Source organism: Pan troglodytes, chromosome 16 (assembly GCF_028858775.2).
Source record: "Pan troglodytes isolate AG18354 chromosome 16, NHGRI_mPanTro3-v2.0_pri, whole genome shotgun sequence".
Classification (NCBI taxonomy): domain Eukaryota; kingdom Metazoa; phylum Chordata; class Mammalia; order Primates; family Hominidae; genus Pan; species Pan troglodytes.
In genome coordinates, this window is record NC_072414.2 from 77,204,257 (window position 1) to 77,231,085 (window position 26,829).

At 37.7% G+C, this 26,829-nt stretch overlaps 2 protein-coding genes across 50 annotated transcripts in view; both read left to right on the top strand.

The window, feature by feature from the left end:
• The window catches only part of AKAP13 (A-kinase anchoring protein 13), a 373,116-nt gene that overhangs the window by 40,337 nt on the left and 305,950 nt on the right, over nucleotides 1–26,829 (top strand). The window lies entirely within an intron of this gene.
• LOC129137162 (fatty acid-binding protein 5-like) lies at nucleotides 3,589–5,822 on the top strand. The gene has a single exon (XM_063794320.1). The coding sequence runs from the start codon at nucleotides 5,237–5,239 to the stop codon at nucleotides 5,729–5,731; it is 495 nt and encodes a 164-aa protein (XP_063650390.1). The 5' UTR covers nucleotides 3,589–5,236; the 3' UTR covers nucleotides 5,732–5,822.

Consider the following 26,829-nt stretch of genomic DNA (forward strand, 5'->3'; position numbering starts at 1 on the left):
CACCGCGCCTGGCCTGATGCAGCTAGTAGTTTTTTAATGAACCTTAAATTATAAGGGAGGTTGTTGCTTTTATAGTAACTTTACTGAGCTCAAATGAAGAAATTAGTTTCCTCCATTTTCCTTTAGAGGAGTATGATATAATTTTATAATTTGAAAAAGGGTTGGTATTCACTTTTTCTGGAATTTTCCTTTCTAGGTATGATTTATGACCTAGTATCTTTTGAGTAATGTCTCCTTCCTTTCTTTTTCATGGCCCTCAGGTGTGGTTATTAGAATAAGCATCATGACCATGACTTCCCCGGGCTGGTCGCTCATCACCAGCTGTCCAGTTAGAAGCAAGTCTGGTCATACCTGCTTTTGTGTACCATGTCTTACAGTTGTAGTTGTCTTGGGGCTGTCTCCCTACTCATGCCCTTCTTGTCGACTTTCACCTGGGTCATGAGAATGGCTTCAAAATAGGTCTTCTGCTTCAGATTTCTCTTAATTTTCCTGTACACTGTTTGGACTGGCCTTTCCAAAACACCTTTCAGGGGCTTTGTGATGCTTTCAGGATCAAGTTCAGACTACTAAGCTTGGCAGTCCAACTCCTTCTACCTTGACCTTAACCCCCCTTTGCAGTTTTTTTCTTCCCTGGTCATTAGTATATTGGCAGTGTTAGTTAAGGCATTTTATCTTCCTTGGACTGGGGTAAGATGCTTGATAGGTGGGCCATTTCTCTTCTGCGACTCTCAGATTTACCATCTGTCACCTGGACGTGCTTGTGCTGTGCTCTCTGCTTGGAATGCTGTCACCTCTTCACCTTGCCTGGTTTTTCAGGGCCTAACTGAAATCCCTTTCCTCCTTGAATCCTTCTCTAGCTGGTCCAGCCCATAGAGATCATTTTCCGTTCTCAGAATGATTATGGCATTTATTTTCTGTGCTGTTTCATTGGGCAATTGATTGTAAATGGCTCTGTATTGTGTTAGCTTTTTGTGTGTTTTTAAGAAAATGTTCTGTCCCCTTTAGTTCCTTGTAGTAGTAATCATGACTTGTGCTCTATACAGGTTCTACACACGTAGGTAATTGATGGATCTTCATTGATCCTATAACATTGGTTCTCCAAGTGTAGTCAGTAGACCATTGAACATTCCTGAGACTCTTTCAGTGAGTCTGTGAGGTCAACACATGAAAACATTATTTACCTTTTTATAGTGTGCAGACATTTGACCTGATAGTGCATAGTGCAAAAGCAACAATGGGTGAAGCTGCCGATGCCTTAGAATCAATCACGACAGTGAACTAAACTGAGCTCCAGTAGTCACGGTATTCATTACAGTCATGTACTGTGAGTGAGAAATAATGCCAGTTCCACTTAATGTCTGTGATGAAGTAGTGAACATTATTAATTTTATTAAATCTCAACCTTTGAGCACACATTTAAAAATGTGGGAAGAAAAGGGAAATATGCGCAAAGGAGTTCTGCACGTGGAAGTATTGTGGTTATCTTGAGGTAAAGCTCTCGTGTGATGGACATTAAGGTGAACTAACTGCTTTTTTTTTTGAGATGGAGTCTTGCTCTGTCCCCCAGGCTGGAGTGTAGTGGCACGATCTCGGCTCACTGCAAGCTCCGCTTCCCGGGTTCACGCCATTCTCCTGCCTCAGCCTCCTGAGTAGCTGGGACTACAGGCGCCCACCACCACGCCCGGCTAATTTTTTGTATCTTTCGTAGAGACAGGGTTTCACCGTGTTACCCAGGGTGGTCTCGATCTCTTGACCTCGTGATCCGCCTGCCTCAGCCTCCTGAAGTGCTGGGATTACAGGCGTGAGCCACTGCGCCCGGCCAACTAACTGCTTTTTTAAATGAAACTCCATTTTTATTTGAAGGGGAGGACTTTGATAAGCTGTGGTTATCCAGAAATTGGGTATTTGGCAGATACCTTCTTGAAAATAAAGCAAGCCTTTTACTTCAAGGAAGTAGTGGAGTCTTTGTTGCCAGTGATAAAATTTGAGTTTGCAAGTGAAAATCAGAATTTTGGAAAACATGTATTCGCCACCATGAGCTTGACAGCTTTTCAGTATTTAAAAGCTTTATGAATATAGTAATGATATTAACAAATGTGATTTTTGATATTGTATAATGAAATGTATCTACATTTGGAAGATCTGCATAACTCAGGGAACCAGTATTTTCACAAATGATCAATGTATGATGTTACAGCAAAATCATGCTTGGGTAAACGATTCATTCAAAGTGAAAGACCAGTCACTTTTAATGTAACAGAGTACAAAACGGTCATTGATACAGCTTCAGATTTCACATTGTGACTAACTCTTTAAGAAGCTACCACTTGTCAAGTTTTGGTGTAACATAGAAAAAGAATATTAACAACTATCCCAAAAGACTATTAAAATAGTACTCCTTTTTCAAATTGGGTATCTGTTTGAGGCAAAATTTTAAAAATGTACTTCCCCAAACAGTGTAACAGTTTGAATGCAGAAGCAGATAGGAGAATCCAGCTGTCTTCTATTAAGCCAGACATTAAAGAGATTTGCCAAAATGTAAAACAATGCCACGTTCTTATTTCTGTTTTGTTTTGGAAAACATAGTTATTTTTCATAAAAGCATGTTTATTTCATGTATAATGAGTTCATGGAATTTTAAAATGAATTAATATTTTATAAATTTTTCAGTTTTAATTTCTAATACAATAAAGTACCAATAAATATAACCCACATAACAAAAGCTCTTTGGGATTCTCAGTTTTTAAGAGTAAAAAGGAGGGATCTCAGGCAACCAAGAACTTTCAAACCACTGATTATAGCTTACAATGGATTGAAATAAGCTGATCCTCATGAAATACTTTAGTTTCTTATTTGAAAATCTTTATAGAAACAACACAGAGGAAAATAATTAGTATCTACTTTCATAATGCTGAGTTATATTTATTGGGCACTTAATATGTGCCTGACACTGCACTGAACACCGTACCTGTATTATCTCCTCTAACCTTTATCTTATCCTGCAACGTATATATTACCTTAGTTTTACAAATCAGGGGGCTAAGGCACTGGCGGGTCAAGTAATTGGCCCAAGCTTATTTAAGAGGTAAGTAGTAGAGCCAAGTTTTAGACTTAGTTTAAGTTGAAATTGAAAGCCTGCGCTTTTCATCATGATGCTCTGCTGCCTCACAGAAAAGTTTGTAAGTCAGCACTGTGTCCGCACTGCTAATTGATCCTTAGGGAAAAGTGCAGAATGCTGTTGTCTGAAGATTGTTGATGCAAGGTTGAGCAGTGGCTGAAGATCCTGCGCATGTTTTCTTTTTATCCCAGGTCACGTAGTCTTGTACTGTTTTGTGGAACTGGATCTTTAGAAGGTGGTTCTTTCAGAACTTCACAACAGACCGTAACTGGAAGACTGTGGGCTTAGTTTCTTATGGTTACTAGTAGTTAGTATGTGAATCTAGCTCAAGGTTGGAGAGATTTTCAGGATGGCTGTAGTTCAGTTGTCGTTGCTTATGCTAGTTCTTTCATTTCATTCAGGGGTATAGAAACTTTAGATTGTCTGAAAATGTTATTTTCAGGAGTTTTCCCATTGGGAGACAAGGAAATGGGGATGGAGTTGAAGTCAGGTGAGGGTGAGGAGAATAGCACCATTGCCCTGACCCCTGGCTTTTGGGTTATTGTGCTGCAAGCATCAGGTGACTGAAAAAGCAAACATGAAAGTACAGATTCAGAGAGGGGAAGTGACTCGACCCAGGCACCCTGCACAGGAACATGTGTCATCATGGTTTCAGCTCCGGATGGTGCGATCACAGTGTGTTCTCAGGCCCTTGTTAGGATTCTTAGCACAATAGTTGTTTCTGCTTGGTGGGTTTGTTGATTGAGAGGGCCTCAGAAGCATTTATATTCACAGTATCCCACGTGCCTTACTAACTCAACTTTATATTACATAGACAGCTACTTTAAAATTGTCTTGGTACATGTATTTTGAAATTTATATGAACAGCTTTATTTACATTATCCATTATACTCTATTAAAGAATATATGTATATTTTAATTATACTTTATTATACTCATTCAACTTTCATTGTTTTCTCCAACCTTTTTTACCACCTCAGTGGAAATGGAAATGAGAGTACCTGTTATAGCCTGAAAAGCAGAGGAAAAAAAGTGTAACTCTTTTTAAGGTTTTTCGTCATGTTTAACTCATGTGTTATTCCCAGATTTTTCTCCGATGTTCATACTGTCTCTTGAAACCAGTCTTCCTTTTTTTCAGCACTATTGTGGCCTGTGTATAATTGGTACTTGTCTTTCAGATTTGTATTCTGTAAACAGGCTTTGACAGGGCAAATTTAAACTGTTGTAAAGATTGCCTATTCATTTCTAATACATGTTTTGTGGTAGAATTGAATTGCTAATTGTGTGAAGGGTTTTTGAAAATGAGGGACAAACAAAATGAGAACTTATGAATAGTAGCAAAAATAGTAGTAAAAAAAATATACAAGAGGAATAAGACCACCGTGCTTTCTTTTTTCACTTCTGAACTAGTCAATAGCTTTGTATTCTGGTGATAATTAACAAGGTTTCTATACATACACAAAAATGAGGGGTAGTGAGATATAGATGATGATATAGAGAATGAAGATGGGAAAAAATCCTCTTGGTATTAATACATATGGTATAGGTACAGAGTGTTCCTTTATGTATATGATTTGAAAAGGGTGAGGGAGCTCCAAAATAAGATAAGGAAGTTGGTAGACTACATGTTTTGTTAATTCTTATGTCAGAGTGCCTTCTCCTGGTGTGGATGCATTTCTAAGATGAATAGTTAATTTGTTCTTGTTTCTTTTTCAAAGTCTCTTTGAGCAAATGACAAATTGAGATGTCCTGGCTTTAAGGAGAGACCATTGACATTTGCCTAATGCCTTCTCTTGTCTTAGGCTTTGCCTTGTATTAAAGAAGTATATGACTGGATGTGACTAAAATGGTCTGGGAGGAGGGTTAGTATTCTGTTTTCTAAAATGGATTCTGGGATTGTTATGTGCAATTGGTGCTTTAGGATGGGAGAAAATCACCTAAGTGTAACTTCAGAGTGTGAGAAAGTGTGACCTGTCAACTGTTTTGGTTGGGTTTTCTGATGTTGGAGTGGTTTGTTTCTTAAATTTTGCTCTCAGGTTTGGGGTGGTAGTGAAGTTACTCTGAAAATTCATAATTTTTCTATAATTAGTAACAGCATCCCAGGAGTTTCAGAGGGAAATGCCTTTAAAAAAAAAAAGAGATGTGACAGCACGCTGCCATGCCGACGCAGACCCCGCTCTGCACGCCAGCTCGCCCGCACCCCCCATGGCCACAGTTAAGCAGCTGGAAGGAAGATGGCGCCTGGTGGACAGCAGAGGCTTTGATGAATATGTGAAGGAGCTAGGAATGGGAATAGCTTTGCGAAAAATGGACACAATAGCCAAGCCAGATTGTATCATCACTTGTGATGGCAAAAACCTCACCATAAAAACCGAGAGCACTTTGAAAACAACACAGTTTTCTTGTACCCTGGCAGAGAAGTTTGAAGAAACCACAGCTGATGGCAGAAAAACTCAGACTGTGTGCAGCTTTACAGATGGTGCATTGGTTCAGCGTCAGGAGTGGGATGGGAAGGAAAACACAATAAGAAGAAAATTGAAAGATGGGAAATTAGTGGTGGACTGTGTCATGAACAGTGTCACCTGTACTTGGATCTATGAAAAAGTAGAATAAAAATTCCATCATCACTTTGGACAGGAGTTAACTAAGAGAATGACCAAGCTCAGTTCAATGAGCAAATCTCCATACCGTTTCTTTTTTTTTTTTATTACTGTGTTCAATTATCTTTATCCCAAACATTTTACATACAGCTATTTCAAAGTGTGTTGGATTAATTAGGATCATCTCTTTGGTTAATAAATAAATGTGTTTGTGCTAATAAAAAAATGAGATGTGTATATTGATGATTATCTTTTAAAAAATAATGGGAGGTTTATGAGAGAGCTGGTGCACTTAAAGCCTCGTGGTTCAGTACGCATAACCCCTAGAGCTCAGTTTTCATGGATCAAGTCAGATTTGTAAATAGAAGAATAATGAGTCAGTATGGTAAATGTCAATGGGAAGATTCGAACGAAGTGAGATGGGAGCACAGAAGGATGGAGCAACTATATTTGCTTTGAGGAGTCGAGGAGGGAAGGACATTCTAAAATTTTGAGAGCATTAAAGAATAGGTTACTGTTTTATAATTGTAGAGTTTATTGTACTATGTATTTGCATAAATGGACACATAATATTTAGTTAAATACCTCTATTCATTGTGCAGTTTATGTTTAGCACTGTGCCAGGTTCTTGGGGAAGGAGTTAAAAAATAAAAGATGTCCTGTTTCAGTACTTTCTTGGGAGTGGGGCTACTTTGTGAACAGCTTGAGTAACATTTTGTTCAAGACTCAGTTGTGGGTAGCCAGGTACTGTGGTGGACTGGTGCTTTTGTTAATTCTGGTTTTTTTCCTCCCTGCTGGTAAGCCACTTTAGAAATGATCAGTTTCATTAATGTAAAGTCATATTTTATACCTCTACGCACTAATTCCCGTGGACATGACTGGTAGCTACAATAATTTTTGGGACTCCAGTGGTCAATGAATGTCTCAGGTACTTAATTTCTTCCATGGCTAACTAGTTTTTAGTGGGCAAAAGGAAATTTGAGAGAAGCTGCATAATTTGCTTTAACTTGCAGGGTGTGTTAAGTATTGAATCACATCTATTACGATTATGGAATTTTGGTGTGTGTTTGAATGTCAGAGATAGTGTTAAGGTCAGAATTCTGCTGAAAACTGACCCATCTGAAAACCAGTATGTTCACTCCATTCCACTCTTCAGCAAGGCCATAGTTTCCCTATCGTGGTTCATTTCTCCTTTTCCCTGCCCATTAAAAGGTAGCAAATTTTGGGGGTTCTTACACATTTGGGATTCTTAAAATCATTCTGTAATGTGTAAGCTCAGCTGTCCACAAATGATTATAGCATTGACATTTGTTATTTGGTGGCGTTTGATATATTAGAGTAATATAAATGTGTTAAGCTCCAAAATGAAATACGGGATTTTTATTCACTAGTTTGTCTTTGTTTCATTCCTTTCCAAAAGAAAATTAATGCTTAACTTGAACAGCTGATTTTTTGCATTGTTTCCCTTAAAAGCTTGCTAGCATAGGAACAAAAGGTAACTTTTTTCTTTGCCTTTTATTGTTTTCTGATTGTTTGATATTAAGTTTTGGATTGATATTAGAAATATTAATAGTTTATCCTAGGCAGGAGCCAGCTTCCTTTAATATGTGCCAGATGAGCTTCCAGTAGTTTTTAGACTTTGAGATTTTAGAAACCTCATTTTCAGGGATGGGTGACTTCACTGCTTTTTCTTTGTCTTAATTTAAAATTGGTATGTATGACCAAAGGAATCTTTCTCGTATTTGCTGGTCCTTTTTGGTAGAATTGAAATAGCATATGAGCAATGGGCGTTTAAGTTAGAAAATATTCGTTTATGTAAAAATTAACCAGAAATTACTGGAATGTAGTATTGGTCAAGGTTGTAGAGTCAAGTTAATCAGTATGATTAATGGGTATTAGGAATGGAAATGTTGCAATATAATGACAAGTCATGAATTGTTAAAAGAACAATCTGTTGTTAGCCCATTGATAAACTTTGTGAGATACTTATTTGAGAGCAAAGTTTGAAATCTTTCTTTTGCCGATTAAACATGACTGTCATTTTGCCATTTTCTGCTGTATTCCAACCATTACGTTCTTAGTGCTCATTTATCCTCACCAGGAGCCAGTGAAGAAGGCGACATTATTCTAGTTTTACAGATGGAGAAATGCAGCTTATGTATTAAGCAGCTGATCAGGCAGCACAAAACCAAGGAAGTTATTAGTACTGGTAATTGAACCTAGATTTGTCTGGCTCCAGTCCATTACTGTCCAGTAGAAGTATAATATCAGCCACTAGGTAATTTAAAATTTCCTAGTTGCTACATTAAAGGAGAAGTTTATTTTAATATTTTAATTCAATATATAAAAGTTCATTTTAATGTAATTATAAAATTGAGATATTTTACATTTTTACATTCTTTTTGTACCATCTTCATTATTTATTATTATTATTATTATTATTATTATTCTGAGATAGGGTCTGTCCCTGTTGCCCAGGCTGGAGTGCAGTGGCAGGATCATAGGTCACTGCAGTCTCAATCTCCTGGGCTCAAGGGACCCTCCTGCCTCAGCCTCCCGAGTAGCTGGGACTACAGGCGTGCACCACCATGCCTGTCTAGTTATTTTATATTTTGTTTTGTAGAGACAGGGTCTCACTTTGTTGCCCAGGCAGGTCTCTAACTCCTGGGCTCCAGATGATCTTCCCATCTTGGCCTCCCAAAGTGCTGGGATTACAGGTGTGAGCCACCATGCCTGGCCTTTTGTATCATCTTCAAAGTCAGTGTGTGTATTTTAGATGTATAGCACATCTCAGTTCAGGCTGGCCACATTTCTTCAAGTTGAAATGTGGCTAACCCAAATTGAGATGTGGCTAGTGGCTCTATAATGGGATTGTGTAGCCCTGATGCCTGTGCAGTGGCCAGTACTATAAGCGGTAAAGAAACCAAGACTTCGGTTTTGCATGTTGTTGAATTATTTAAGCTTGTAGCATATAATTATAGCCACTAGTTTAATAAAATCAGTCATGACAAAAAGTGATAAAGTAGCCTTGTCATAATGCAAATATTTGGTTGTCTTTCCCATATTTACAATTTTTACTTCTCTGAACAGGAGATGATGTAGGTTAAAATAAAATATTTAAGTAGCATTTAAAAGGCAAATAATTGCATTTAGTCTAGAGATAAGGAATGCAATCGCATAGTTATCATTAATAATAAAGACCTCAAGTGGCTAAGACCACTTTAACCACAAAAAGGAGACAGTTGAAATATTGTACATGGGTTTAAGTATAGATAATTAAATTCAGCAGTCTGCTTATAGTACCTGCTGTGTGCTGGGCATTGTTTAGATGTTCAGATATTAAAATAAGAAATGGATTCTGTGCTCAAGGATGCCACCCTTAAGGGTTTAATTAGAGCCATTATTTCCAGAACCATTAATTAGAACCATTATTTCCAGAAAAATTTGGTGGTGATGGGAAGAGTCTTTGTATATTTTTGGACATTTCACAGTGGACACTGTTTGCTTTAAGTATAATCTTTGTATCATATCATCATAGGATTTGTAAAATTTTCAAACTTCTTTGCAAGTACTTTGCAAACTTCTTTGTATGCATTAAAAGAATGCGTGGTTCTGAGAGATTTAATTATGGCAGCCTCAGGGCCACTTTATAAAATGCTCTCCTTTTGATACTCTGTGAGTTGCCATTATGTTGCCCCATTTCTATTCCTGGTAAAGACTCACCGATCATGCTGATGAACTTGATCTGCATTTTGGACTGAGCTTAGTCATACAAGTAACGTGGCCGCTGATACATTGTGTATCATTCTGGAAAACAATTGTATGTCACTGTTGACCTGGATATTATTATGTATAGGATTGCTTAGTTGCAAGATAGATGAAAATATAGTTGCCTAATCATTTAAGAGTAAAAGATTCTTGGTATTCTAGTTTTTGGGTTGAGGAGGGAGAGTAAAAAATTTTCCAAGTTTAGTGAGTTTTTTTGTTGGGGAATGGAGAAGGAATGTAGAGAGATGGTTAACCAGTATTTATGTCTCATTTCAAAATAATGACAGCTTTTTTTAAAAAGCTTGAAAGATAGTATATGCCTTTTGTCAGTAGTAATCAACATATGTATGTAATCTATTCTGTTGATAAGTGTCAATATCTAAGGATAAGTAGGGCACAGAGAAGGGAAATTGTGTACCTCATTTTCTCTGTAAGGCTGTAAAGAGTGAAGAGGGTGAGAGAAAGAAGGCACACCTTTAATATTCATCTGTCATTTCTAGAATGTGTCTGAATCTGACTCTTGTTTTTTTTTTTTTAATCTGACTCTTTTAACAGTATTCTGATAGAGCAGCGATGGCTTCAAGACGTAGACTGTTGTCACTTCTTTTGTCTGCTGAGCTGCAAAACAGCTTCTTGTGATATCTGGCCCATGACTTTGGATAGGATTGATGGCTTCCCTAGCCCAGTCTGTTCATTCATCTTTGGAGTTGATTTCTTATCTTTCCTGCATGAAAAGAATGGATGCAGGGTATGGTATTATTCTGATTATCTTTTTATTCAATATGAAGCAATCAGTTGACCATACCATGAGATAGAAAAGACAAATACTCATTGAAAGTTGATACTTAAAACTCTTACCCTAATTGGGATTAGGAGGAAGAGTACTTTATTTCACCAGAGAATAATGCCAGAAAATTTTGCTAAGGGTAAAAGTGTGGGGACCATTTTCGAAGGAGGTCAAGAGCTAGCTATTTTATGTAAGGGAAATTATCTGAATGGGATGGAATTATAGGGAAAGGAAGCTGAAATATTGAAAGAGAATTTCCCCCAATATTTTCTTAAATGTAGGCTATTACTTTTTCATTGGAAAAAATTTAAAAGGACTACATTAAAAATGAGAATACTTAACAGGCTGAAGTAGGAGGATTGCTTAAGTCCAGGAGTTTGAGGCCAGACTGGGCAACATGGCAAGACCGTGTCTCTCTAAAAAAAAAATCGGAATTCTGCATTTAAGGAGTGTGGTTCATTCCTAGTTATAGATTAGGACAGTTGAATTATGTGGAGGTCTGAGAACTATTTCCAATATATAGACTTTTATTAAACAAAGGTATAGATGGATGATGACTTAGAAATGCATGCGGTGATTTTGTTTCATGCCTAGTTTCTCAAGTTTTAGAAAATGGTGACAGTCTCAGAGAAAACAAGCAACTATTTTGTGAAATCTCCAGGTGTCAAAACAGTCCAAGGCACATATAATTAGAATAAATTAAGGGAGAATGTTGCTTTAGAGTTCTTGTGGTGTACTAGTCATTCTTAAAGGGTGAGCAAGGCAAAAACTAAAAATAGATGGAAGCTTATCTGCACATTTGAACTTGTGGAACAGCTGGAGTGGGTCTCTTACTCCCTTACCCTTCCTAACTGAATAATTCTCCCTCTCTGGTTATTTGCTGTATTGAGAAAGTCTTCACTGGCTCTCATGGCGTTTTTGAGAAAGATATTAAAGGGGCTTGAATTAGAGCACAGGAAGTGGAATAAATGGCAGGAAACATTTGATCATTTCTGGCACTGTCAGAATGAAAGCCCAATATTTGATTTGAGAGGTTGCAGGACAGTAGCAAATGTTTTGATGGGTGTGTGTGTGCGCGTGTGTGCGCGCGCCTGTGTATACTCTCAACTTTGTATCTTTTTTTTTCTTTGCCCTTCTCTCTAATATTCACTCTTGTCTAGATTTTCATAATATAATTGGAAGAAGCAAAGGCCCTTCCTCCTCTGTTAATGAGTTACAATCTTTCACAGGTCCAAGAAAGGTGACAGAAGGGTCTTTCTACTTTGTAGGCTTATTACTGTTTTTCATTTTCTACTAAAAGTTTATTTTCCCATGTGCTGTTTTTCGGTGTGTATGCATTGTTAACTGCGTTTCCACCATGTTGCATAAGGAACATTTGCAATTTGGTTTATAATGTCACCATTCGTGCTCCATAAGGGAGGTCTCTACTCTATCTCTCACATATCCAGTACCTAAAACTCACTGCCTGGCACTTAAGTAGGTGCTCCAGTATATGTCAGCATTCCAAAGGTCTTTGTTACTGTAAATAGAGCATTGATGTGAATAGTACAGATGATGGTGGGCTCTATCATGATCTCTCTTGGCAGGGATTTATCCAGAGTTATTTGAATAATTACCATGTACCAACTAGTATGTCTGGTCCTGGGTATGTACATATTTAGGACCTTTAGAGAGCTTATATGTTGGTAGGAGAGGACACACTAGGAAACCAACAATTACAGTATGGGGGTGCTGTTAAGAGATTTGAGGTGTGCATTAGAGAGCAGAGAGGAAGGGTACCTGACCCAGTTTAGAGTGAGTTGAGAGAATTAGGGGATTGTTTCATGAAGGAGATGATGGTTACATGATCATGTTCTGTAAGATGAGGAAGAGTTAGCAGGGAAAAGGGGAGGAAAGGCTTGGAGCCCTGAGAAAACTTTGTCCTTATGATTGGGGAAGTACTCTGTTCAGTTTTGAAGTTATGCACCATTTTGACTAATCTTTAAGGAAGTCATGTAATTGGTTAGTTTGGACTTTTCTCATAAATTGAACAGAGGTTTTTTGTTTTGTTTTAATAATGGAGCAGTTTAAGAACTTATCTTGTTTACCCTACCCTAACCAAACCAAACCAAATGAGGTGTTGCATCCTTCTCTGTGCATACCTGCATATTTTAAATTAGGAAAGAAAAACCAACCCAACTCTCTTGTGAATAGGAGTTGCTGTTAGTGTACAGTTTCTTATTTTGGCAGCAAACCCATCTCAGCAATGCAGATGTTCTGCAGTAAAATAGGTGACTTATTAATATGATATTTTCTGGTTGTGAAAAACAGTTGCATGGCCAGTATAGAAGTGACCTATTTGAATATAGTACAATATTAATCTGCAGGCATGCTTCAGAGATATTGTGGGTTTGGTTTCAGACTACTGGAATAAAGTGAACATTGCGATAAAGCAAGTCACACATGTTTTTTGTTTCCCAGTGCATATAAGTTTTGTTTATACTATGCTGTAGTCTAGTAAGTGTGTGATAGCATTGCATCTAAAACTGTACATCCCTTAATTGAAAAATATTGCTAAAAATGCTAACAATCATGTGAACCTTCAACAAGTCGTGATCTTTTTGCTGGATGGTCTTGCCTTGATGTGGATGGCTGCTGACTGATCACGTGGTGGTTGCTGAGGATTGGAGCAGCTTAGGCAATTTCTTAAAATAAGACAACAGTGAAGTTTGCTGCATTGATTGACTCTTCCTTGACAAAAGATTTCTTTGTAACATGTGATGCTGTTGGATAGCATTTTGCCCACAGTAGAAACTCATTTCAAAATTGGAGTCACTCCTCTCCAACACTGCTGCTAGTTGATCAACTAACTTTATGTAATACTGTAAATCCTTTGTTGTCATTTCAACAATGCACAGCATCTGCACCAAGAGTAGATTCCATGTCTAGAAGCCACTTTCTTTGCTCATTCCTTAAGAAGCAACCTGCCATCTGTTCAAGTTTTATCATGAGATTGCAGGAATTCAGTCATATCTTCAGGCTCCACTTCCAATTCTAATTCTCTTGCTGTTTCCACCACATGTCCAGTGACTTCTCCCATTGAAGTCTGGAACCCCTCCAAGTCATCCATCAGGGCTGGAATCAACTTCTTCCAAAACTCCTGCTAATGTTGATATTTTGATGTTCTCCCATGAATTGTGAATGTTCTTAATGGCATCTAGAATGGTGAATCCTTTGCAGAAGGTTTTCAGTTGGCTTTGCCCAGATTCATCAGAGGATGGATGGCAGGTCTAGGATTATGAAATTAGTTTCTTAAATCATAAGACTTGAAAGTCAAACTTACTTCTGGGTCAGTGGGCTGAAGAAAGCAAGTGTGTTAGCAGGCATGAAAACAACATTAACCTCCTTGTTCATCTCCATCATAGCTCTTGGGTGACCCAGGTGCATTGTGAGTTAGCAGGAGTCTTTTTTTTCTGGGCAGTAGGTCACAACAGTGACCTTAAAATATTAAACCATGCTATAAACAGATGTTCTGTCCAGGCTTTGTTCTAGTTACGGAAACACAGAGTAGACTTAGCATAATCCTTATGGGCTCTAGAATTTTTAGAATGGTAAGTGAGCATTGGCTTCAACTTAAAGTCATCAGCTGCATTAGCCCCTAACAAGAGAGTCAGCTTGTCCTTTGAGGTTTTGAAGCCAGGCTTTGACTTTCCCTCTCTAGCTATGGAAGTCCTAGATGGCGTCTTCTTCCAGTATAAGGCTGTTTTGTTTACATTGAAAATCTGTTGTTTAGTGTAGCTGCTTTCATCATTTGTCTAGATTGTCTGGATAACTTGCTGCAGCTTCTGTGTCAGCACTTGCTTGTTTGTAGTGCACTTTTATGTTATGGAGATAGCTTCTTGTCCTTAAACCTCATGAACCAATGCTCTGCTAGCTTGCTAGCTTTTCTTCTGCAGCTTCTTCACCTGTCTCAGCCTTCATAGAACTGAAGAGATTATTTAGGGCCTTACTCTGGATTGGCCTTTGGTTTAAGGGAACGTTGTGGCTGGCTTGATCTTCTATCCAGACCACTCAAGCTTTCATATTGTTAATTTGTTAATAGTAATAAGGCTATTGTGCTTTCTTATTATTTATGTGCTCACTGGAATAACACTTGTAATTTCCCGTAAGAACTGTTCCTTTGCATTCACAACTTGGCTGTTTGTTGCAAGAGGCCTAGCTTTCTGCCTGTCTCAGCTTTTGACATGCCTTCCTTGCTAACCTTAATTATTTCTAGCTTTTGAGTTAAAGTGAGAGATGTGTGATTCTTTCTTTCACTTGAACACTTAGAAACCATCATGGGGTTATTCATTGGTCTCATTTCAATATTACTGTGTCTCAGGGAATAGGGAGACTCAAGAAGGGGGAGAGAGATGGGGTAGCAGCAAGTTGGTGGAGCAGTTAGAACATACACAACATTTATTTAGTTTGCTGTCTTCTGTGGGCACAGTTGGTGGTGCCCTAAAACAATTACAATAGTAAAATAAAAAACATAAAAGATCAATGATCACAGATTACCATAACAGATATAATAATGAAGATGTTAGAAATATTGTGAGCATTACCAAAACGTGACACAGAGGCATGAAGTGAGCCACATGTGTTTTGGAAAAATGGTGCTGATAGACTTGCTTGATGTAGGGTTGCCACAGACCTTCAATTTGTTAAAAATCTCTATCTTTGAAGTGTAATAAAGTGAAATGCATTAAAATGAGATATGCCTGTATTCAGGTTTATTATTTATTTTTATTGAGATTACCTTTTTGTTATGTATAAAAAGCCTGGTTTTAAATTACAATTTTCTAGGTGTGTTTATATAAGATAAAGCCTTTTGGTTCTTGGAAAACAGTTTTGGGAATGTCAAACTAATTTTTTCATTTTAAGATTCCTCTAAGAACTTATACTAGAGGCTGGTCCTGGTGGCTCATACCTGTAATCCCAGCACTTTGGGAGGCCAAGGTGGGCAGATCACTTGAGGTCAGGAGTTCAAGACTAGCCTGGCCAACATGGTGAAACCTCTTCTCTACCAAAAATATAAAAAATCAGCCGGTGTGGTGGCACGTGCCTGTAATCCCATCTACTCGGGAGGCTGAGGCAGGAGAATCACTTGAACCCAGGAGGTGGACATTGTAGTGAGTTGAGATTGTGCCACTGCACTCCAGCCTGGGCGACAGAGTGAGACTCTGTCTCAAAAAAAAAAAAAAAAAAAAAAAAAAGAACTTACCTCAGTTAGGACTTAATTATCCTCTTTCCATTACTGTGGGAATTAGGGCAAGACTTTTTTGAAAGTACTGTTGTTAATTGTGGGGTAGATAAGTTTCCTTGAGCAGATGAGGTTTTTGGTTTTTAAAAATAACCCAAAAGATACTCAGAAACAAGATCGGTTTAAAAAAAAAAAAGAGTCATTATCAGATTGCGAAGTATTTGTTTTATGTGAAGAGAGAAAATAAGAGACATCTATAAAGTAATGCCTTTCTAATGCTATTTTTGAAGATTCTTGTGAAAAAGAAGCTCCAAAAATACTTGAGCAATGGCAGTATTGGTGAAGGACTAATTCATCCAGACGAACTTTGCATAGGATAATCCCTGGTTCATTCTATAATATCCAGTTTTGGCTCTTAATCAGGATTCATGTTATGGAAATCTTCTTTAAAATATTTTATATTGGTTTAGTCATTAATACTAATGGGTCCCTCACTTAGTCTAAATGTAAGGTGTCACTGTATTACGAGACCTTGAATTAATAAGCCAAGTGCTAATTAGGAAAGTTGACAAAGAAGCAGTGTTCAGCCACTGGGGCAAGAACTCAGTCATCTCCCATTGTGCGAGTGAGCCTTTACTGTTTAGTGGGCTCTGTGATTACTACTGTCTAGGATCATCTAAAACAAAAATAGGTAGAAATCTAAGAGAATGAGTTTGTGTGTATGCAGACTTACCTGAATATTGAGGTAGCACAGTCTGTGGATAAGTTTTTGTTTTTTTGTTTTTTTTTGGGGTTATAACTGACACAATTGCGCATATTTAAAGTGTATTTTCACATGTGGTCTTATAAAGAAAACCAAATGATCATAAAAATGTAAATGAGAGAAAATATTCTTAGTTCTCAGTGTCATTCAGGAAAAACTTGTTGGAAGATGGTATGTGATAGTTGTTGAGGTTTATTTGTCTAGCACAGTTTCTACTCAGTTACTTTGTCATTTAAGATCCTAAGTAGAGAGAGATTCTAGCCACTACCCTATCTCTCTGTCTGCAATGTTTTTTAAAAGACAGTGCAGTGCAATGTATTTTCTGATGATATCCTTTCCTTCATAAACATCTCTAAAGAATTATTTCCATGTAATTCTTGTGGCCATCATTGGTATATAGTTGTGTTGACTAGAGATTTTAAGTTGTATGTGTCTGAAGTACTGTTTCCACACAACCTCCTTAGTATTGTTTTTTTTTTTTTTTGGGACGGAGTCTCACACTGTCACCCGGGCTGGAGTGCAGTGGCACCATCTCGGCTCACTGCAAACTCCACCTCCCGGGTTCACGCCATTCTCCTGCCTCAGCCTCCCGAATAGCTGGGACTACAGGCGCCCACTACCACGCCCGGCTAATTTTTTGTATTTTTAGTAGAGACGGGGTTTCACCGTGTTAGCCAGGATGGTCTCGATCTCCTGACCTTGTGATCCGCCTGCCTCGGCCTCCCAAAGTGCTGGGATTACAAGCGTGAGCCACCGCGCCCGGCCTTAGTATTGTTTTCTGGTTTATAAGAATTGAAACCTTGCTCTTAATTTGTCCAGGTCTTCTGCCTGTATTCTGCTTTCATGGGAATAAACAACACTAGTTACTAGAAATTTTGAGATTTTTTTTCTCCTTCCTTCTCCTAGTACATGATGTTTTGAGAGGCCTGTGTTATCCTAAACGCTTGATAGAGCACTTTTATGATGGGAGTATGAGTGGTATGCAAGTCTATCGACTCCTCTAGGCAAGTTTGTAGTTGTGTGTGTGTGTGCGCACACACACGCTTTAAAAGTAAAACGTTAACCATGTATGTTTGGTAAATGCTAGACTGTAGTTTTAAAACTGGAAGAAACCGTTGAAAGTATCTTGTCAAATTTGTTCATTTTATTGACGAGGAATTTGAGGGCCAAAGAGGCAACTCTGATGAGGCCAATTATAGAATTAATTCTAAGGACCTGCATTTGGGTCTAGAAAACAAGTTATAGAAATATAGATGAAGGAAGTCTTGGTTTAAGTGGAGCATTTAGTTGACCATAATAAGCTTATGTTAGTCATAAGTGACATGGCTGTCAGAGTTGCTAAGTTGATCTTGAATTACAATAATAAAAGTATGTCAAAACAAGGAGAAAAGGGTAGCCTGTTAGAGAAGGCGACAACAGCAGAATATTTGAAGTATCAAATGTGGTTAGTCCTGGATCACCAGTTTTCAGAGGAACATTGACGAACTGGAGCTTACTGTCCAACTTACACTCCTGAGAACTATTTGAAACCAGAATCCCCCACCAGGTTCTCCAGGTACTCACTGTACCTGACTTCAAGTGTTCTTCCTGGCCACATGAACAAGTCTGGTTTTTTGCCTGTTTTTCTTAATGTAATTCTCTTACTTTTCCTCCTGTATAAAGATCACAGTGACACCTTTACTTTCCTAGGCATGATCAGGCCATGGTACCTGTATTGATTGATTGATTGATTGAGACAGAGTTTTGCTCTTGTTGCCCAGGCTGGAGTGCAATGGTGCGATCTTGGCTCACCGCAACCTCCGCCTCCCGGGTTCAAGTGATTCTCCTGCCTCAGCCTCCAAGCAGCTGGGATTACAGGCATGCGCCACCACACCTGGCTAATTTTGTATTTTTAATAGAGATGGGGTTTCTCCATGTTGGTCAGGCTGGTCTCAAACCCTCCACCTTAGGTGATCTGCCTGCCTCGGCCTCTCAAAGTGCTGGGATTACAGGCATGAGCCACCTCGCCTGGCCTTACCCTTATTTAAAGCTGTGAAGGCTGGAAGCTGTTTCCCAGACTTCTTGCCAAGTTTGGCCCCAAGCCTCAGAATACGTTTTCTCCTTGTTTTTCAAAGTGGCTGGGGGTTTAAATGATCATTTGTGGGTTTGTACCCATGCTATTAATGTCTTGTTTCTAACAAGGACATATAAAATTTCTTGGCCTTACACTCTCGTTTGGCTTTCTGGTGATCTTGCATATCAGAGATGGTAGCTGTCGGTAGTACTATGGGTTGTCTACAGGAAAAACAAAAATACCCCTGAGAAAGCACACAGTTAAAAATGGTATTAGAATGACCATCCACTACTTTTCTACCAGATAATCATTATTTTCATTATCTTACCTTCTGAGTTTCCACCTGGAGAGGAAGGGAACTAATCTTTATTGAACACTTAAGATGTGCCAGACAATGCACAAGTGCTTTACAATGTAGATTTTGTTTTTCCTTACCTTATAGTGGTGTTCTTACCCCACTTACAGATGAAGAAACTGTGGTACATGCATAAAGTAATGTTATATAGCTAGTGAAGCTGGAATTCGAATTCAGAATCTTGACTGAAAAGATCTTGTTTGACTTTTATGACCACAAAAGACAAATGATATTACTCTCTTATTTAGAATGGCCTAACTACTACCATTTTTCTACCTAATTATTTACTTTTACACCTCTTGGGCCCCCTATCTGTTTTCCCTAGCATATTTTCTTGAGTTCTTAATTATCTTGAGTTCCTAATTTGGAATCATGTATTACTTCTAGCAGTTTTCTCAGATAATCTCCTTTCATTTCTCTCGTGCAAGACTAATGGTCCATCTGGGAGCTGTTTTTCAGGGTAGGGAAGAGTCAGAGAGAGGCCTGACTACCTCTGTGCAGCAAGGGAAGTAATTCCCTAAACTATTTCTTAAAATTCTATCTTGATTGGACTAATTTTCTGTATTAGTTGAATATCTCCTATAGTACTCTTTGTTGACATGATTTGGTCCTAGGTGCCTAAGAAAATAGTAACCTCCCTCTGGCCTTCAGGAAATTTAGGATTCGGTTTGGGAGTTAAAGTGTGCACATAATTGGTGAGTATGATAAGTGCCACAAGGCCATAGATCAACCAGCCAACCAACCAGCCAACCAAAAACCAAACCATTGGCTGTTCAGAGTGGGGAAGAGAGCACAAATCTGCATAGTTATAACAGGGAGGCTATTCTCAGTCCTGGCTCTGGATGAGAATATCCTGGCGAGATTTTAATTCAGTAGGTGTAGGGTGGCGCAGGAATCTGTGATGCCGATATGCACTGGGATTTATGCTATCAAGGATAATCTTTTATTTCTTTAGTTCTCCAAAGCATGTTTGTTTTTATCTTTTGAATATTCCCTTGCATTTTCCCCTGCACTTTACTCTGAAGTGGGAATAATGGAACTTGGGTGCCTGTTGGCTCATTCACCATGTTTAGTTAGTAGATCTGTGAATGTAATCTTTAATGGATTTAGGCAGAATGTCCAATGTGGAAGTAAATTCAGTCTGTCTTGGAATTAATTGTAGAATCTAGTAAAGTAGACTTCATTTATTTGCATATCTTTCGGACTAAACTTCTGTATTTAATAGAATGCCTCGTCATATTCTGTAAAGTCTCATTAATATGGACCCTGTAATTTAAATCTGTATTTTGGAGGCACACTGGGGTAAAGTTTATCCTTAATAAGGGCACCATTGTTTACTATAATGGGCTAATTACATGTCTTAATCATTGTAGCAGGTTGAATACAACATCTTCTTGGCAGTGTTTTACTGGCTCCTACTTTCAAGTTATTTTCTGCCTTATAGTAGTAAAAATTTAGTTAGTTAACTTGTCTTTCCTAAGCATTTAGAAATTAGTTGAAGTTGTAAACACTGTTAGCTGAATAGAAATAAGCTGACACTTTCTCTTCAATTGTAGAGAGAGATTATGAGACTTAATCTTTCCCATCAGGGGGATGTGAGTGATTGGAATGCTGGTGGCTGGCGGTGGGTTTGTTTCTTAAAGGCTATATGTTGTACTTCACTGAACCACCTGTACAGCTAAGCTGTCTTGAAGTTTTAGTCATTCCTACTCTTGTGGTTGGAGTGATACTGTGGGTCTTGGTAGCGTTTCTGCCTTTTGTTCTAACATGTCAGACAGTTACTCTTTGGCCTTCTTCATTCTTAACCTAATTATGTATAACAACTAGTATTTGAATACCTACCATATATGGGGCGTCATGCTTGCTGGCCTTATGTACATTGGCCTAATATTTATAATAACCTGTGTGAGTAGTGCTGTTGTTATCCACATTTTGCAGGTGAAAAAGCAAGGCTTTGAGGGTTTAAATACTTGTACTAGGTCAAAGAGCTAACAAATGAAGATCCCACATTCAAATCCACACATGCTTTTAGAACCTGTGTTTTTAGCTTTTATCTGTTGCCCCAGGACCAGGCCAGATCATCATCATCACTTTTCTCTTTTCCTTATCAAGTTGGTAAGCGGCTATAGGTTATTCTGGTGATAATGAGAGATAAAGGTCATAGTTAGTGCATAATCAGTTAGCATTTTAAAAATAGTCGCTGCTGCATTGTGATTCCAGAGAATGGAATAACCGTAAATGTATTACTTCTCAGACATTCACAGTGATGGTGTAGAGGCTCATGCTCACTCTAGGGCAAGCAACATCATAACATTGTTTAGAAGCCTGATTTGCTATAAATTGAGGAACAAGGTGTATCAGGAAAATCTAAAATATCCCTTTGATTATCCCAGTACAGTGATTACGAACTTAAGGCTGGGAGCTGAACTCTTTACATTCATACCTTAGCTCTTCCAGCTCTGTAACTCTAGGCAAATTATTTATGCTCCCCACACCTCAGTTTTCTCATGTGTAAAACAAGGGTAGTGCTAGTACATTCTTTAAAGAGATTTTATAAGGATGAATTAAGACAATGTGAAGAACTTAGCAGAGTGTCTTATATATACCAAGCTTCAAATATTGCTTTACTATCTTGAGTTAATAGGAGAATCAAAGAGGTATTAAATGGAGAGTGGATATAAAAGCTTTGAGGTGAAGGAGTGGTCAGGTGATGAGGTGATGGTTACCTTGCCCCTTAGTGTTTAGCTGACTTGTGTTGGTGGTCCTAAAGTCAACTCTTCCCAGCTTTTAGGTAGTAACTTCAAGATGTAAGTAAAAATCCTAAATTCTGAAATATTTTAAAACATTTTAAAGTGGTTTACATTTTACAATATTCTTGCTTGTAGGCAATATGAAACTCAATTAGATGGTAAAAAAATGATTAGCAGATTCTTTAGCAGATCAACTCTATGATATAATCTGAAAGATAGGGTTGTGTGCTTACGTGTTTTTATTTATTTGGAGAGGTTCAGGCAAAAGAAACGTCAACAGTGGTACAGTTACGTATCCAAATGAAGAGTTGCTGTAGTTGTGCAGATCTGGGATTTGGTGTATGAAAAAGATGCCTAATTTCATTGGGAGGCTGTTTAGATGAGAGGCACTTTCCAACACTGGGATTCTATTTTTTTGAGTGTCGAATGTTACATACCAGATTAGTTCTCATTTCTTTTTTTTTAGAAGAATACGTATTTTAGTCTAAGAACAATGGAAAATAGCTTTCTCTTTTAGCTATTTCAACTCAATTCTAACCTCATTCCTAACTTAGCCTAACTCTATAGTTTATTTTGGCTGCAAAATCCTGCCCACTTTATCTTCTATAAAAATGTATTTTTCCTTCAATGAGGGGAAAAATGCAAGCTAACATATTTATTTTGGATTATCTTTTTACCCCATTATTTTCCTAATGAGCTCTGTTCATGCCTCTCTGCAAATCTTAAAAAAAAAAAGTTGATTCAGTTTGAGGATAGCTGAAACATTTTTTATGCAGAAAGTGGTTTGTAAAATACGGGAGAATTCTACTGAATTCCCTCTTAGAGCATCATTCAGTAGTAGCTTACTGGTGATAAAGATTACTATTGATGTCTTTACTATTCTGGGAAAGTTTTAAAGTTTACAAGGAGAATGTTAGAATTCAGTATATAAACCAGGAAAAACTTTACTTTGTTATCTGAAAAAGACCTAAGTGGATATAAGGCCTCATTATACCACTCAATTTTCATTCACTTCGCAAAATTGACTTTTATGAAGCTAATATAATACAAGGTGAAAAAAATGGTCCATGATCCTGGCAGTGTTGCTATGGACTAATTTCCATCACTTTGAGTCATATTACTATAAAAGGGCAGAAAACACTGGGGGAGGCTCTTAGCAGATTTCTGACTACTTTGTTTACTTTGGTTGATAGGGAGTTTGCTGTCATATTTTTGAAAGGTGGTGGTGGTGGGATTGTCTGCTATCTCCTTTCTCTGCCACCTCCCAGGTATATAGGTGATGGTTACAATTTGGAAAATATAGAAAGAAAAAAAAATATACACCCCATTACCTTGAGATACTTAACATTTTAGTTTTCTTCTTGCTTTTTTCTCTTTCTTACATGGTTTTAAAAATAGTTTTTAATATATTAAATCATATACCATTATTTTCTCCTTTTTCCCCCCTTAACACTGTGTTCCCTTCTGTACAGTTTTTTTTTTTTTTTTTTTTGGAGTACTGTTTTTAATGGATAGCATCATTTTGTTCTTTGGAGCTATCCCATTTAACCAGTTCTCTGTTGTTAGACAGCAACGTCCCCCCTCCAAAACAACTTTTCCTCTCAATTCCAACATTCTTTCCTTATGATAAAGTAAAATTACTGGATTAAAGTTTGAACGTTTTCAAGTATCTTCATATATAAATGTGTTAAATTTTATCCAAAATGCTTGTGACCACTTCTTATTTCATTCCCATCATCTAAGTATGGGAGCACTTGTTTCTCCACGTCTTTGTCGGTAGTGGGCATTTTCGCTTTCCTACACTTTTTCTTCGATTTCTAGGTGGAAGATGATACCACCTCACATTCAGTGATACTTAGAAATGCTGTGAATGCCTAGTCAGTCCACAAACTCCTTAGCCTTTGTTTTTTGGTTTAAACCCAATTCTGGGGACTTCCTGATCATCCCTTCTTGGTATTAGCTAAGCTTCCTAAACACATGGATGTTTGTGTAAGATTAGTATGGTTTCATTAAAACCTGGTTGTCAGCCAGATGTGGTGGCTCACGCCTGTAATCCCAGCACTTTGGGAGGCTGAAGTGGGTGGATCACCGAGACCAGCCTGACCAACATGGTGAAACCCCTCTCTACTAAAAATATAAAAATTAGTTGGGCATGGTGGTGCGTGCCTGTAATCCCAGCTACTCGGGAGGCTGAGGCAGGAGAATCGCTTGAACCCGGGAGGTGGAGGTTGCGGTGAGCCGAGATTGTGCCATTGCACTCCAGCCTGGGTGACAGAGCGAGACTCTGTCTCAAAAAAAAAAAAAAAATAAAAACCAGGTTGTCACTGAAAAGTTAAGGAAGCATTTGGAAATTCCTGTAAAGGAAAAAGAACACCTAACAAAGCTTTCAGTGTTGGCAGTGTTCTGTGCCCACCCTTTATGTATTTAGCAATTACTTTAGCTGAACCAGTTTGTTCATATAGAAGAACCAGTCAGAATGTCTCTGCCCTTCCCTTCCTCTAAGCACACACAATGGTCATCTCCTCCCTTTGCCTTTTCTTTTGACCATGACTAGCAGGTCCTCAGCTAGCTTACTTGTTATAGACTTGTTCACACAACTTTATAGCTCTGTTTCTATCACGCATATTTCTGTTTTATAGATGAAAACTTTTTCTTAATTTAAATTTCCCTTTTCCTGGAATTTATTCATGTGTTCTGAAATGCTGCTGTTATTGTAACTTACTGACTGTATTGTAAATTCATAGATTTTATCTGGGGGGATCTTGACTTTGATACTGAAGAGCTGATGCAAAATCTTAAACAGGCCGATAAAAAAGAGCTTGTCAAATAGATAAAGGAGCTTTCTTCTTTCTATATTCATCAGTAAAAAATGTTCTGTCTAGGATTTGCATAGATGACTCTTTTCAAAATCAGTTTTCACCTGAGGTCATTCAGGTACCTAAAAGGGAGGGGAGTATCTAAACAGTGACAAAGTTGTCAACAGGGCGTTGCATCAAGTTCTCTTACACACTTTCCTTTTTGCTATGAAAGCTGCTTTCTCAGAGCCATCCAGTTACTCTTGCATATATGCAGTTTGAAGAAGTTTACTTCTGCCTCTTTTTTCTCGCCTCTACCAAGGTAATGATGACCATTTAGAAGCCAAGGATTAATTTTGGGAATGGCTTAGTGTGGTGGAAATTTTTAAAAAAATTCTGCAGTGGCTTAAATAGTGCAAGTAGATTTCACTGTAGGGACTGATATAGCAGTTATAAGAGCCCACAGTTTGAAAGCAAGAGAAACTCCAAAAAAACAAAACAAAGCAAACTGGTGTCATTGGTGTCATTCGAAGGTTTACACATTTCTGTTCACTTGAGGTCTTTTTTGTGATTATGTTTTCACATATGTAGATACCTAGGAGTGGAATTGCTGGGTAACACTGTTTTCCAAAGTGGCTATACATTTTACATTTCCTCCAGCAATATATGAGGGCTTCAGTTTTCCACACATTTTGCCAATACTTGGTATTTTTAATCTTTTTTTTAATGGCCGTTCTGGTGGGTGTGTATCGATAATGACCAATAATGTTAAGCATTTTTTTACTGTTCATATTTGCCATTTGTTTATTTTCTTTGGTCAAGTGTCTGTTCAAACCTTTTGCCTATTAAAAAAATTTACTGTTTTTGTATTGAGTTATAAGAGTCCTTTATATATCCTGGATATAGGCCCTTTATTAGTTTATATAATTGGTAAATATTTTTTCCTAGTCTGTGACGTGTCTTGTCTTTTAATTTTCTTGATGGTGTCTTTTGAAGAGGAAAAGTTTTTAATTTTGATGAAATCTAGTGTATCATGTTTTCTTTTATGGATCATTCATTTGTTGTCATATATCTAAGGGATCTTTGCCTTAGCCAAGATCACAAAGATTTTCTCTTATGTTTTCTTCTAGATATTTCATAGTTTATTTTGTATGTTTGTATCTGTGATCCATATTTGGGTTTATTTTTGTGTATGGTGTAAGCTAGGGTATAAGTGCATTTTTTGCATGTGGATATTTGCTTGTTCTGGTGCCATTTATTGACAAGTCTCTTAAAAGTTTTTTTTTTCTGTTAAGCTGTATTACTGCAGTAAATAGTCTTACATATGCTGTGAACACACGCCTTCATTTTCTGACTGAATTGGGAGAAGAGGGAGGAAAGGAGTTTGTCTTGGGTCTTGGCCTTATTGTAGGGAGCTTTTCTATCATAGTTCACTTTGCTTTATTCTGCCCTTTAAGAAGATATTCACAGTCTTTGGGAACAACGAATAGAGTTCTGGTCAGTTTGGCTTTAGTTAAGAAGATGACTCTGTTATCCTCTCCCTAGGGATGATTATGAAATCTTATTTTCCACAGTTAGGGCTGGGTAAGCCTAGGATAGTACAAGCTATCGGACAGAACATTTGTTAAAAATATTTTTAAGCTGGGCGCGGTGGCCCATGCCTGTAATCCCAGCGCTTTGGGAGGCTGAGGTGGGCGGATCACGAGGTCAGGAGTTCGAGACCAGCCTGGCCAACATGGTGAAACCCCGTCTCTACTAAAAATACAAAAATTAGCTGGGCATGGTGGCAGGTGCCTGTAATCCCAGCTACTCAGGAGGCTGAGGCAGGAGAATTGCTTGAACCCAGGAGGCGGAGGTTGCAGTGAGCCGAGATCGTGCCACTGCACTCCAGCTTGGGTGATAGAGCAAGATTCTGTCTCAAAAAAAAAAAAAAATATATATATATATAATATATTATATATATAATATAATATATAATATATTATATATATAAAATATATAATATATAATATATGTAAAATATATATAATATATAATATATATTATATATAATATAATATATAATATATATTCTATATATATTTATTTCTAGCATGAGAATGATGAAACTCTTCTTAAAACATTTTATTTTCTTTTTCCAAATAGTTGTTTCTAACTATAAAAGTAAAACATGTTTATTACAGAAACGTTTGGAAATTACCACAAGTATGAAGAAAAAACTTTCTTCCCCTATCATTGCCATCCTGATTTTGGCTCAGTAACACTTTTAATTTTGTGCAATTGAAATAGGGACTCTGGACCACTTAGTTTCTTGGAATAATTTTTGGATCTACTGAAGGATTCAGGCCTTTTAAAAAATATTTCTCTTGAGAAGGGAAAAGGATGGGAACTCACATTTGATGAGCATCTATTGTGAGCTAGGCCTTGTATCCCAGAATGCTCTGTGAAGCATTAAAATTACATTAAAATAGCATGAAAAATTTGTTTCCTCTCTTCATCCTCCCTAACTCCCTGCTTTTTTTAGGCTTGGGTTAAATAATTTGCCTAGTGTCACTCAGCTAGTATGTGGTAGGTTTGAAAAGTTGGGGAAAACTTAAGTATCATTCAGTTAAAATTGTT